The sequence below is a fragment of the Hyalella azteca genome, unplaced genomic scaffold (genome assembly GCF_000764305.2).
Source record: "Hyalella azteca isolate HAZT.00-mixed unplaced genomic scaffold, Hazt_2.0.2 contig2732, whole genome shotgun sequence".
Taxonomy (NCBI): Eukaryota; Metazoa; Arthropoda; class Malacostraca; order Amphipoda; family Hyalellidae; genus Hyalella; species Hyalella azteca.
In genome coordinates this window covers 36,012-50,868 of record NW_025932995.1, presented here as the reverse complement: position 1 = coordinate 50,868, position 14,857 = coordinate 36,012, and the positions used below count along the sequence as shown (strand labels likewise).

General features: G+C 37.8%; 1 protein-coding gene across 1 annotated transcript in view; it reads left to right on the top strand.

Annotated features, from left to right (window-relative positions):
- The window catches only part of LOC108667543 (GTPase-activating Rap/Ran-GAP domain-like protein 3), a gene marked incomplete at its 3' end in the record, with an annotated part of 59,281 nt that overhangs the window by 20,115 nt on the left and 24,309 nt on the right, over window positions 1-14,857 (top strand). Inside the window, exon 3 of the mRNA XM_018154583.1 lies at window positions 12,643-12,727. Coding sequence (XP_018010072.1) covers window positions 12,643-12,727 — 85 coding nt within the window. The remainder of the gene's footprint in view (window positions 1-12,642; window positions 12,728-14,857) is intronic.

Here is a 14,857-nt window from a genome sequence, read left to right as displayed (position 1 = left end):
AGTTGTATTCTTTTCGGGCTCCTATGACTCTGTTTTCCGCGAGTTCTGTTTTTTGCGATTTATTGTTAGGTCTCTTTTAGGTTTTATGTCTGACTTAGAATTTGTACTTGGACTATGGTGAATTTGCTTGGCGTTTTCTTTGCTTTGAAATTCCTTGTGAAGATGCGATATAAGCAGACTGATAATATACTTATATAAGTAACCAGAAAGATTGATGTGAGAAAATCATTTTTCATTGACCCAGACATAATTGTCTGAGGGGAATCGACGTGTGGCCATGGGCCATTACATGGCAACAAATAATAATATGTGCTTGATTGTAATTATGTAAATTATCTTCCGTTGTGTTGGTCTTGGAACTAATAGGACAATCGTCAAAACTTGGACTTCGGTAGCGCGGGACTAGTACTGCAACAGTGCAAGGAGGCTTGCTTTGAATATCCGAATTGATGATAATAGAATGATTGGAATATTTAGGACATTATTGAGATTCCTCAGTTGAAAGTGAAATAAATAAGATAAAATTATATATCACTTATAAATCAATATAAATCCCAATATTAACCTTATAGTAAGTAGCATTTGACAGTAGACCAACTTTACACATCAGGTCAAAGATCAATTGAACCAATTGGTCTTTTCTGCATCAAAAAATCAAAAAGCGCTATTTAATAATATTTGTAAATCGAATAACTGTTGATTACCAGGATGGAATCTCGAACTCATCCCAAGCACGTGCATCGAGCATTTGAGAGCAGGGACGTTAGGGGACGCATATATAACCACAGTTCTTCATTTGAAATTTTTTAGCAGAATTATGGCTGGCCGTTCCTTGACGGCCGATATATCAGACAAATTTCGTCAAAAATGTGCCATACTCCACCGGGTTTCATCTGGCATGGACTAGCGCAGAGCGTCTCGCATAAAAGGCTTTCAAGAAGACCTGCCTGCCATTCGCGTGCCGTGATCAGCCGCCAGATTAGCTCGCTGTTCATCAAAACTGCCACCACCGCGGCTAGCGCGACTCAAAGAGCCATGAAAATGCGACACACATCAGTGATTTTCACGAGTAAAGATTCTCTCTTTTCGTAGTTCCAGAATTATGTGTATCATCTCACTCTACCTTTTTAGCGCATTCTCTCATTTATGGAAAAAATGCACTATTGTGCTCGCCATGTCCGTCTGTCTGTCTGTCTGTCTGTCCGTCCGTCTGTCCGTGACCTCAAGTTTTCGTCAACGAGAAAATGCGCTCTCTGTCACTCACTGCTGTGAGTACCGAGTTATATTTTTTGATATATTGTTCATGGTCATGATAGAAAATTCCAAATTTTGTATTCTGTTAATTAATGTCACTTGATTACTTGAACTTCAAGTTTACTAAAAATTTAAGGAAAAAATAAACTACCGCACAAACTCATCATATCTCTATATTAAACGTTTAGGAGTCCAGCTTAATCGTCGTTCGAAAATTCTAGAATACAGATACAATAAGTAGGAAGTGCAATCGAAATTTAAAAAAGAGAACGGAAGTCAAAACCTAATTCTACAAACGAAAGGTAAAGCAAAAAAAACTGTACATTCGTATTTTCAATGTCAAGTGAATAGGAGCAAAAGGCTGCTTTCAAACTAAGCCTCTGTTTGACAAAATATAATAACATTATTCTAAAATATGCAATCGGAAGCACCTAAAGTCGAAGCTATAATCTTAAAAAGTCGCTATCGTATACTGTTACGCTGCATGGCTCGGTGTGAGTGCGCATCCACGTACGTTAGGAGGATGTTACGCAATCTTTATTCTAGAGTGGCGGAACATAAAGGAAGGAGTTGTAGGATTGGCCTTTCGCACGTTCCCCTCGTTCGACTGTACGCACTCACGCCGAGCAGTGTAACGTTCCAGTATCCGGCGGTGACTTTAAAATCTTGCATTATATTTCAGTTGTTTTCGATTTTCACATTTTAGAATCTTTGTATATTTTCAAAGTTAGGCCTAGTTTGAATGCAACTCATAGCTCTTATCCACTTGAAATTGGGAATAGAAAGGCTGTTCTTTTTATTAATTGACATGTTACCTTCTGTTTTTTTTATTTCGACTGTACTACTAATTGTGTCTGTGTTCTAGAATTTCCACACTGACGACGGACATGGAAAAATATGAATTTGTGTGGAATTTTCTTAACTTTTATAATTTACTTATGTTTTGTTGTACTGTGTACTGTTGTTAAGCTATGTTTTTCTGCATAGCTTAATTTATATCCATTTCTCCTCTTTCACATTAAAAATTTCCAGGATATTGCCCACGCCATCATTCTTATCCCCTAACTTCACCTTACTCCAATAAACATCTCCGCCTGTCACCCTACTCCGCCATGATAATCACTTCATCCACACCTTTCACCTATGAAACGTCTTCACCCTCAGTCCTACACTTTTCACCTACGGTCTTCACCCTCAGTTCTACACCCATCACTGAAGTAATGACATCACCCAATCTCTCCATCCAGATAATGCCTCCTCCACACTCCCACTCACTCCACGGAAAGAAAAACTTCATCCACTAACTCTACCAAGATAATAAATTCTCCCACTCCCCACTCGGCAATGACTACACCGCACAGTCCCAATTCGTTGTTTTCCGTCTAATTTCTGTCAAAAACCTCGATTGATTGCACGAATTTCCACGTTCCCCCTTACGGTGCACTGTGCTCATGCGTAGATTTCATAGTAAACTCGAAATGATTTCTCATTACTGTCATTATTCTCGAATTAACGCAACTAAATCTACTTAGTAGGTTATTCAGAGCTACGAGCATTGTATGTGCAGGAACTTAGAATATTTTTCACAGCCGGCCGCTTTATTTCAGCTTATTTATTTCTAAGTCAAATACGATTTTTAAAAACTGATTATTTGAGTAATATTGCGAATATTTTACGACACATTCAGGAACTAACAGTACGATAATTGATCTTAATTTATTCACTTGAAATATCGTTTTTCGATACTCACTTTATTTCAACATAAACTCTGTCGTACTTATATGGACCAGTTTCAAGTTTAGCTCTCTCATGAAGCCACTTGAATGAAAATGTTCGCTTCGAAAATTTATTAAAGCACGTGAAGGGAATTCTTTAGTCTAGAGCAACATTTCTCGGGACAAAGAAGAAGCACTCTGCCCTTTGCCCTCCAGGCTGCTACACCTCCTCGCTATATTAGAGTCAGCGATTTCTCGTCGAGGTTTGGCTTAGAAAAAGGCAACCGCCCTTCTTTCAAACTGAAGACGCCTGCCAAAGAAAAAATCAACTTTGTTCTTGAATTCGCGACACAAGAAGAACGAAACGCCGTCCAACGATCCTGGATAAGTTTTTGTCGTACTCGTGGCCTATTTAGCGAAGTCTTTTACAGTCGTGGCAATTACATGAATTTAAAATTTGATGGATTTTTATTTACGTACATTTCGATTTCTTGGTTATACCAGAAAATATTATAGTATTTTTGTTTGCTACTCGACAGCTTTGAAACGAGTATTCATTTTTAAACTTGGTCAGCGAGCATGCGGGTTTTTTTCCTTTGAGAGACGAACAATTAAAAAAGAATATATTAATTCCTGATTTAGGCTTTGGGCACTCTGTAAAAAAATTCCACCCGTGACTTGAATTGATCATTTAGAAACACGGTGTAATTATCACCAGGCTGATATTAACCGTAGTTAATGCAACTTGTGTGTGCTCCACTGAGCATTCCCTAGAGTAAAATTCTATTAAATTTATTGAGTATTAACGATATGAATGCTTTTGGAAAACTTTATTTTAATTTTCTTCTCTAGATACCAACCAGTTTATATGGTGGATAAAAAGTTCCATTTTGGTCGAGCAGTTTTAGATGACGGACCTTTTAATGCATCAAAACTCAAATTTAATTGTTTGACCACTTAGAAAACGAGCCCAAATTACAATCAAGTAACCAATTGCTATGGTACACCGAGCTGTGCGTTCGTGAACCCAAACAATCAGATACCGAAACCTACAGAGGCAAGAGCAGTTGTCTTCTCCTGAAACCTGCTTTTACATGACCAGTTCTAGAACATTTAAACCGTCTAGAAATTATCAACACTAAAACGCTGAATCTATCCAGATACGAGAAGCTCCAAAGCTCCTGCTCCGTAGACACGAGTATTTCTAAAATAGCGCTCCTATACGGAACTAATATATAAAATATCTCTATGTATAGATATAAAGCAGTCCTATACGGAACCTACTAATGAAACTTTTTTCGCTTGGCAGCTCCAGCAGAAATGTGAAAGATTGATTCCAGCGCTGCACTGCGACTTGAAAAGTAAAACGAGCTTGGCAGGTCGCCCTACTCGAGAGACTCTGATTTTTTTTCTACAAACTCGTCCATAAAACAACTCAGTCCTCACCTCACGGTCAAAACTTCCAGCGATAAACTGAAAGATTGGGCAGTATGAAAAATTTATGGAGCGGTTGGTTTTTGGTAACTCAATGCAGACGAAAACGTCTATAATGTTGTTTTATTAATTAATTTAGCTGGTTTATTTTAATACATCTTGCTAGTACGTTTTAATTCAAGTTGGCTGCGAGAATATTTCTATGTATCAGCATTGAAGATATGTACATGCACTTGTACAGTGAAGGTTCAAACATCATTTTCTTATTGCCGCGAAGAAAGCGAATAAATTAACAATTACGGTCAATAATTATGAATCATTGAACTTCTGAATAACTACTTTTTCATTAGACTAGACAGAATCGTCTTCTTCCTACTCAATCCTGAATTTTATTTAACTTAGTTTGCTAGCGATTTTTATTTACGAAATTTTCGAGCTCGGCAATGCATGGAAGCGATAGAGTTGTCTCTCCGTCACAAGCTCTGGCGAAGTCCATGTAGCGCCGAACACGATGTCTTTGCGTGTACCTATTTCTTCTTTCAATTACAGTGACATTTCACATATATTCGTTTTGGAAGAATGCGTTCAAATATATTTCATGTTTCAACAAGACTCGAAGCACTGCTCTGGCAGTTCGCTTCTGATATTCCTGGCAATAGAAATGCATTAATATTTTTCCATTGGTCCATTGATACAACGAAAAACCTCCGGGTGGGTGCGCTTTCATCCTCACTAATTGGGGATATTGCCGTGCCGCTGCGCACGGATGCTGGAGCCCCTTTAGCAAAAACATGCGTCGCTCCTGAATACTGCGTGAGCTCCATGCGCCGTGGTGCTCGGTCATGCTGCTGGATTTTGCTTCATGTTTACTATTTTTGAGCGTGTCGTGAATGTTAAAATTATTTATTTATTGCAACGTGTCACTGCCTTTTGTATTATGGTGTGCCTTGGAATGTATTTAATGGCTATTACGTAGCATGTGAGTACAGGGTAACGATAGTACCGATGTGTAGCGTCATGTTCATAGCCATGTTTGTAAAGAAACACACGGTTGTTTGCTCTCCCAATTTCGCGTAACCTTTTCATTCGGAATTCGAGTTTGGTCCACCGAAGCCCGCAAATTTGAACTCCGAAGAATTTGCCTGCTGTTTATCCCTTGCATCATTCGACTACCGTCCAGCCGGCATGTACCATCTGGGGCCATACTTTCAAAACCCGCTCTGTGAACGTAAATACTTACGCTCTATTTTCTTGTCTATAATTGGTGGATTTTGCTTGGAAGGCCGACTATGATTGGCTGATGAACTTACCATCTCTTAACTTTTTTTGAAAATGTAGGCCCTGGTCCGCCTGCACAACGCACATCAACACCGCGAAGTTTGCTTGTAAAAACAAAAGCGTTTGCTTGGTGGCTAAACTGCCCAATAACAATGAGGGTGAATGTCTGATCATCGAATCTCGGGCGTGCATAGCGGCGAGTTGTTTCAGGCCTGGGGCCAGACTTTCAAAAAAAGTTAAGAGATCGTAAGTTCATCAGCAAATCATTGACGGCCTTTCAGGCAAAATCCACCAGTCATAGACAAGAAAATAGAGCGTAAGTACTTACGTGCACCTAGCGAGTTTTGAAAGTATGGCCCCTGGTGCACATATTGCGCTTTGCGTTGATCATGCAGGTTACTTCTATTCTTCTTTTTGCTTGTGTTCATTAATTTGAACTTTTTCATATTTTATTGTTTAGGATGCGTTATTAAGATCCTCGTCGGAATATCATGAAAGATTACTGATATTAATATTAGCAAATGATTCCAGTTGATATTCATCCATATCATCTCTTCACTTAAAATTTTTCATCATTTTTGAAAACTTGCATTGAATTCAATTACTATAAGAATTTTTGGGTTATCAGTTCGGTAGACCTTTCTGTGGGCACCATCTGCGCCTCCTTACACGTTTAATGAAACAAAATTCAAGAAGACACTTCGTTGCAACCATTAACGAATTTATTTTCGTAGGCGTCTATGAGGTAAACTCCAGACAACACTCGTGTCATGTTGTCTTCCACACTCGCTCGATGCACTCAACTTCAAGAAGAGCTCATCTCCCTGTAAATCACGTGGGTTTTGAAGGCTCTTGCTCCCAAAGGTAGGCTTGAAGTGGCCGCAGATTGTGTGTCGCCGTCAATTACGCCGCCGGTCACGCAACTTTTGCCCGGTTGCTTGTTGCAAGCTGGACTTCCAGTCAAATTATAATGCTAATTAGCTGCAATTTATTTCGCCTGTTTCGGTAGGCCTTAGTTTGCAGCCAAACTTCGCCACTATTGTTGTGAACTTCAGAGGACTGCGGCGTTTTTGCGGCCATACAGACGCTGTTGCTCGCTTCTTAACATATTTTCGGGGGCAGCTTAGGTTGGTCTTAGCGTGGCTTAAGCTTGTGCTTACCTAACTCCTCTCAGTGCTCCCTTTACTGCTAATTAAAACTGCGAGGCTTGTACAGCGCTGACACTCCCCTCTTGCTTGGGATTACGTTTCATTTACCCCTTGAAATTCGGCCAGATCGCCTCTGCCCCTCGCCCTTTGCCTGAAAACTTCTCGCCACTTCTGATTGAATGGCTGCAGCTTTCCCACATCAACATTCTTTTTGATCACGCACTATTTCTGCTGTCCCGCTTTCTTCTTGAAGTCTTTTTGGAGTAATTTCATATAATTTTTTTTGTCCTCCTCAATCTTGTCTCGGGTTCTGTTTTTTTACTGAAAAGGTTTTGAATATTTTCCCAGCATCGAAACCGAGCTCGATGGGAGCACTTCTCTCTTTCACATTTTCCTTGCTTCCTTCACAGCCCTTGCCAATTCATCAAGATTTTATTTTGCTAATAGATAATAATGATCCTTGTTATTTCAATATAAAAAACGTGCCGAAATTTTTCGTAATTTCACGAAAATAGACAATTTTCTGGCAAAAACTTCATCATCTCCAAAAATTAAACATCCATTTGGCTCTCGGTGCAGCGCGCTTATCTGGTGATGCAGATAAGCGCGATAATGTCATAATATATTCGTTAACTCCATTAATTCGTTTGCATTATTCATCATATACCTGAAACTAATGAAATAAACTTCAACTAGTTCAACTACACGGATTTTTCTAGCTTCATTCGCAACCTACATTTATAGAAAAAATGCCCAGGTTATCTGCAATAACAGTACAATCTGCCAGTTAACTAGACGGTTTCGCTAGCAACTTTCATTTGTTAGCTTATGTATTAATAGAAAGTAATAAATAATGTTAGATATTAATATTATATTTGTTACTATTCCTTAACACGTACAAACCCTAAACTAATTCACATATTAACGAACAGCAACACAGTAAGCCTCCACAAGAAACAGCTCAGGCACGCACCCGCCACCCCACACCGAGTAAAGCCCCGGCGACCATCAATTTTGTGCCCGGCATGCAATATAACATGCTTAGTTAAATGACTTTAAATATTAATGGGCTTATCAAAGCAGAGTCTCATGGACAATATTGGCGGCGCTGCAACAAGCGCCGCGACTGAAATTACTCAAATTTTCATACGATAATAGGACGTAGAGGCATGGATATAGTGTCAAGTGCATGGAACTTGCATGTAACTACATGTGTATTGCGTGTAACTACAAAGATGTCGCGTGACCTACACGTTTATCGCATTTATTGTTTATGCCCACCTATGACATATATATGAGAGATAATAAGTCAGTAGTTTGGGGTCCCATTTCAACAGATATTGAACTCTGCTCTTATAAGTCTGGAGTTCTAGGATCCTAGTTTAAACAGATGCTGAACAGTTCTGTAATAATTTAGCAGTAAAATGGTTCCATTCCAACATAAATTGAATTGTTCTCTAGTAATTCAGCAGTTTTGTGGTCCCATTTCAAGAGATGTTCAACTATTCTCTTAAAAGTTAGATGTTTTGTGGTCCTATTTTCAACAGATGTTGAACTGTTCTCTTATAAGTTAAATGTTTTGTGGTCCTATTTTCAACAGATGTTCAACAGTTCTCTAATAAATCAGCAGTTCTGTAGTTCTCATGTCCCAGTTGGGTCAGCCCAGTCGAGCCGGTCAATTACTGCTCTTTGGTTTCTATTAAGGAACGCTCTCGGGGCTTCGTTCGTGATCTGCTCAGATCCTTTCAGATCTTTGCCTCAACTGGACATTCTCGTGATGCTCGGCACTGCGACCGAAGCTGCCGACTCCATGAAACCTAATTTAATGATAAGTAAAGAGCTGATAACTTCGTACATTCACCACTTGCCTCATAATTGTAGGCAAGCAGTTTTAATTCGAATTTTGAGTCAAGTCTTCTGCGACTTGATTAATTTACACATGTATATTAATATTAACATGCACTTTCGAGAAAGTCTTCTTATTAGATTACTGCATATGCTCTACGTGGAGCCTTTGCTCCTTCTCAAGCTGCGATATTAAATGAGAAGTTATTAGCGAGAAACTGCAGATCTCGCTGAGTGACACTTAGAGAGCGGGATCACATCGGGTTCAATGCCTACTTAACTCGTCTTCAGCCACTCAACCAGGATCAATTTCCAACTGAAGCTATAATGCGGTGATGTCAAAATCACGACCCGTGAGCTTGCCTATCATGATGCTCAGGTTGTGGCGTCCAGAATGTGCCAGTAATTCACCCATTGTGGCTTCAATGAAGCTCGAGGGGCGGTTTTAATGATGTACAAGTCGAGGCTTGAACGATTAATGAGTGGAAGCTAAATTGTGATAAGGTTGTTGCAATGGGTTTGAATAAATAAACTGCCTTTTTTATTGACGGGTCTGTAAGGGCTTTAATGAAGTATCGTTATGAGAAACGTTTTATTTAATGCGATTATTGAACTACCTGTCAATATTCTTCACAATGAATATCCAAGTGCAAAAGCAATTATAATCGTTTGTCTGTGGTGGCAAACGAAATCGTACGTTAGCTCCCAAGTTAATAATTCTAGACCTCATTGGTTGCACCGAAAACGTATTTGCATACTATTTATTACACATTTACGCATTGTATTCACTTCCGTTGCAGCGGTTGATGTAAATGCCCTAACGTCTCTGGCCACTCTATCAAATGTTGTCGAATGTTGTCTAATCGAATTGTGGATGATTTAAATGTTTCACTTGCACAGTCAACTTACAATTTTTATTTTTCATTTTTTTTATTACAGAAAGTTGTAATTTTGAGAGTGGGTATATTTTAAAGATTTTTTAACAGATTATTGTTTGATGATTTTGCCTGAATTTATTTGAGAATGAGCCTGTTCAACATCGGAATAATGTTCAGATAACATCATTCAAGATTGGCAGCTGATGATTCATTCATTGAAAGGCGTGACTAATCATATTAGGGCTTTCTTCAACTTCTATTTGATTTAATCTTGGATGTAGATGCTATATCTAAAAAAATCTTATTGATATTTTGGAAGTTATTGTTGAGGCAATATATAGTTGTCGTATAAATAATTGCATGCATTTCAGAATTTGTGGTATTTAAATGCGAGTTACAGTTATTGCGGGCTATAAGTACTTGGGTCGGCCCAATTTCTAACACCTCCCTTCTCTATATCTCTTGCAGCTATCGACGTCTCTTGTAAGCGACTAATTTTACATTTTTCTCTCGTTTATTTTTCGTTTCTGTTGTTTGTAAATTGTCGCTTCTTAATTCTCCGTCTCTCATCGGTGCTAACGCCGCTCTTTCACGCTATCTTCAGTGTGCTGCAAATATTTGATCGTCCACACTTTGTGAGCGATGAATTATTCTGAATTTTAAAAGTGATAGAAAGAGCTTACATCAACTTGGTGACGTTAGTATTGTTACGTTCAGTGCTTGATCTCTGATGACTTCATATAGGGATATGGTAGCAAGTCACTACGCCATTTTATCACTTTAGAATACATTCAACATTATGACGCTTTAATGTATTTTGCGAAATACATTCTTCGTATGAAGCTCGGTAAAAAATCTATTATTTTTAATTAAATCTTGTCTAATTTATTTCGCCCTCAATTGCCATATAATGAATTTAAAATAGTATTTTTCGATTTTTTACTTATGGAACGAATTTACTGGGTCCCTCTAGCAATACGAGATGGAAATTGACAAAATCATCATCCTGTGAATCAATAATTTTCGTTGATTTAAAAAGACAGTTTAGATCTGCCCTCATGTTGCGATCGCATCGCACATCTCATGTCTCACTCTCGTTTTGAAATTTTAGCTACGTTCTTAATAAATACATAGTGAAGAATGAGCGTTAATTGATGCAGTCTTTTATGTTGATGATACAGTATAACTCGTCGTTATATTCATATAATATTTCTTAAATATCTATTTGATCCGGGCCTCTCGGCGCTAAGATTTCTCGTCAAAATTTTGCACTCTCATTCATTCACTACGTTAAAAGTATGTTTCAAGGCACCTTGTTTCCATGAAATTATATTTTATTCGTGTTGAAGCCTAATTATACTCGGCATGAATTAGACTTTTATTTAAAATGATCAGTTCAATTTAAAAAAGTTTTACCTTCATGGAAATTCTGAAAGCTTTCAACAATTAAAATTAATATTTTTATTGACGCTCATATCGAGATTTTTGTGCCGCTTATTTTTAATTTTTTGCGCCCAAATACTCAATTAACACACTGATAATAACCAGATTTAACTAGAGGTTGTTATATATGGGTATTTTCTATATATGGGTGTTTATATGGTGTGTTAGGCATTATGTGGTAACGTAAGCTTATGTCTAATTATTTGCATTATTTATCGACAAAATATTAAACTTGATAAAGAATTAATTCTTCTTCTATCACTATTCTATTAAATCAAAACAATTATTATCTCATTATTTCAGCACCATACCATGTAGACGAGAAAAGAACCTGTTTGTTGGCAAGATATATTCATAATGATACATGTACACATATTCATAAAATAGACATATACTAATTTATTCTTCTATAGTACAGATGCGGAACAGTACGATAGCATCCAGAGAGCAATGAATTGTACCAGAGTCTCGCCCAGCCATTTGATCTCCTCATACATCACTCGGTTTATCCTGAGTTCTGGTATCCTTTTAATACCGCGACATTGTTCCCTTTCCTGTCCCGCTCTTGTCCCTCTGGTTACCGAATTTTCCGCTTGAATTCCTAAATCCTTTTTTACAACGCATTTATTTTCCTTGGGGACATGCATGTTTTTTACGGAGATCCGGTGCACTATTTTACAATGGATGGTTATTAATATTTTAGGCAGCGCTCTTAAATGCATTACCATATTTAAATCCGGATGCGGGAGCATTTTTATGGATAGCCTTAGTTTTATTTCGAGCGGAACTATACGCATATTCCCGTAAATGGACTCGCCTCGATTTTCGAGGCTTTGCGGGCACCGAGCTCAAGTGCCAGGAAGGAATGATATTGTGGCCTGAATATGATCGAAATTTGTACTGCAAATCAATCGTTTTAACGGCGAGCGTGAAGAGGCAAGTGGTTTCTTACATACTACGATAATTTCCCTCTGTACAACTATAAATAATGAAGATTAAACTTAGATTATGTATTTCTTGTTATAAATGATTTTGATTTGAAAAATCAATAAATGAATCTATATTCATCTAGCTGCCTTTAATTCACCTCGTATTTTAATTGTTCTTCTTATGATAATGAATCCTATATGGTTTTATTTTCGATATTATATCTAAACGTGAGAGGCTAATTTTTATATAGATTTCAGAGTATGCAGTCATTTTTAACGCCGAACTGAATTATTTTCATATTATTTACTTTAATCAAAAGCATGATATTTTCTGCTGCTATAGCATGTGCAATACGCGTTTACTTTTCTAAAACTGTTCTGGAAAAATTTCACGTTTTGTAACTCAAATTTACGATCAACACCCACTTAACTTTTCCTATCTATTGTTAACAGTTACGGCTGCTTAGATAATATCGCTTAGCTCACTACTTTTTATTACCATATCTTCTTATCTAAAAGCACATTACTTTCAACAAAATCTACAACGCTTAGGCAGTTGCGATTGATTGTGATATTTCAATCTCATGAACGAATTTTCGCTGCTTCATGACATATTTTTTTCGCGACAGTCTGATCTGTGACTCATTCAGTAGTGATTATGATATTTCAATCTCGTGAACGACTTTCCGCTGTTTCATGACATTTTTTTTCACAACAGAGTCTGTTCAGCTCACCCAACACTCCCATCTTAGAGAACCCTGAGTACCAGACTCGATGGTACTTCAAGTACTTCCTCGGCAAACGTGAGTACTCTTCACTTAACTACATGACTAATTGTTGTGTACTTATAACGACAGTTTATGGAAAATGCATAGAGTTGAGAATTTTAACACCTCATGTTTTCAAGCTACATCTGCTGCGTCTTTGCCTTTCCTAGCGTTTTTAGTTATCAATCTTAAAAAAGAGACAAGCCAATTTTTTTAACTAACCCTCGTCATATATTCTCTCATATATATTCTCTTCTCTAAAACTGCAATGCGATAACTTGTTTTTTAAGACAAGATTGAATATTGTGTGTATTTATTTCACTAGTTAAAATGAATATTAATAGGCTAATATCGTCGAACATTAGGATTCATCACCGAAGAAACTCATTTTTAATTATTTTGGAAAACAAATGCCATTAGTCATTAACCCTTTTAAAATATTTAAACTTATATTTTCGCAATCATTTTCTATTAATACTTACGTAAAATTTCTGGAAAAAGGAAATGCATACCTGAATAATTAGATAACATTTAAATACTAACAAGGTCTAGCTGAAGCGATGAGGTACATTATTGAGCGCATTACGCATACAGAGTAGCCATGCACTGAAATATCATAACTCGCGCAATTGATTGTAATCATTACACGTAATCGTTACTTTCACAATTGAGTACATACACGTAACGGTTTAAGTAACGTGGTGGCTGATTTCTCACGCCTGTGATTTCTGAGTTTACTTCGGAAAATCGTCATTGATTGTCTGACGTAGTTAGGAGCACGTAACTCTTTTTTATATTACAACCCCAGGCTTTTTGTGCAACATTTAGATTTGATTCATCCATACCTTTTTGTGGAGCTCGACTAGATGCCGGAGGCAATGAGCTGCCGAAACCAGACTGCCCCTATAAAGCTCTCGCTCTCCCTAACTTCATAACCGGACGGTTGAGTTGCTCGACTTAGCCTCCTAAGTCTCATTAAGTTTGCATGAGTAAGCCGTCTTAAGACACTTGGCCTCTTGTCCCCGAGTGAATGTTGGCAGTAAAAATGTAGGACTTTCCTACAGCGGGCATAATTTCCTCCGGTATTGAGCTGAAGTTTGCCATAAGTCTCTCCTCAATTTTACAGAACGCTGACTTGATTTATGCTCGCTGCTGCAATGCAAGCCAGCCAGGTTTTAATTGCTTCCATGCCTTGGGTACTTGTAGTGAAATCACGTCTTTTATAAGCTCAAAATAAATGCCGACTAATTCCTATATCGTCGCGGATGAAAATTACTGTTCAGAAGAAACAAAAAATTCGTACAAAAAATGTTCGCCGAAAATGTGTCGTACAATACGCAGAAGATCGAGTATCGTGTTTCTCGTAATATTCACGTTCCTGTTGAAAATTCAGCTACAAGGGAAGTGGGGAACGTGGCGCGCATATCTGAAACTGTCTCAAGCGATAGTAAAATTTTAGTGGCCTCTAAAATTATATAAGCTTTCTCAATGGAGGATTGTGCGGATGCCTGTGGCTTAAAATGTTTTCGCTTGATCGTAAAAGCGACGCTGGCGAGAGATGTCCGGACGGCAAGAGCGCGTCTCGCGCCTCACAAACTCGCCGTAAATGCGACGCCGCTCTTCAACGTTCGCGTGCATCGCTGCGCCTGCCGTCATGGTCTCACTATCAGTCAACCCGTTTTAATTTATTTATAAAAATTTATTAATTTGGGTTTAATATATTTGTGAAGAATAGTCCTGAGTTTAGCTTCACCAGTCAAGCCTAAGATGACCTTATGTAATCGTCGTAATTCAGTCGTGAGTAGTGATAGCACAGACTGATAGCAGAAATTATTTCTTTCAATTAAATTTGTAAATAATTGATTGGTACGCTTTGTTTATCATCCAGTCAAATAACCATAATTTCAGTACCACTGCTCTCAACTTTTTATTTTTAGTATGACTGACAGGCCAGCATTCCGTTGGGAAATTGTATATTAAGCAACCATATAAATGATATAATATCCGCTAACTTATTCTATTTCATGTACTTAACGTGAATTTAAGCTCTACAATATTCCAGCAAATAATTTCAATGAAGCTTATCATGAAAATTATCAGCCACGCCGTAAATTTGGTTCTGTTACTTCACATTAACTATTACATTTACTGGTATTTATTCATCCT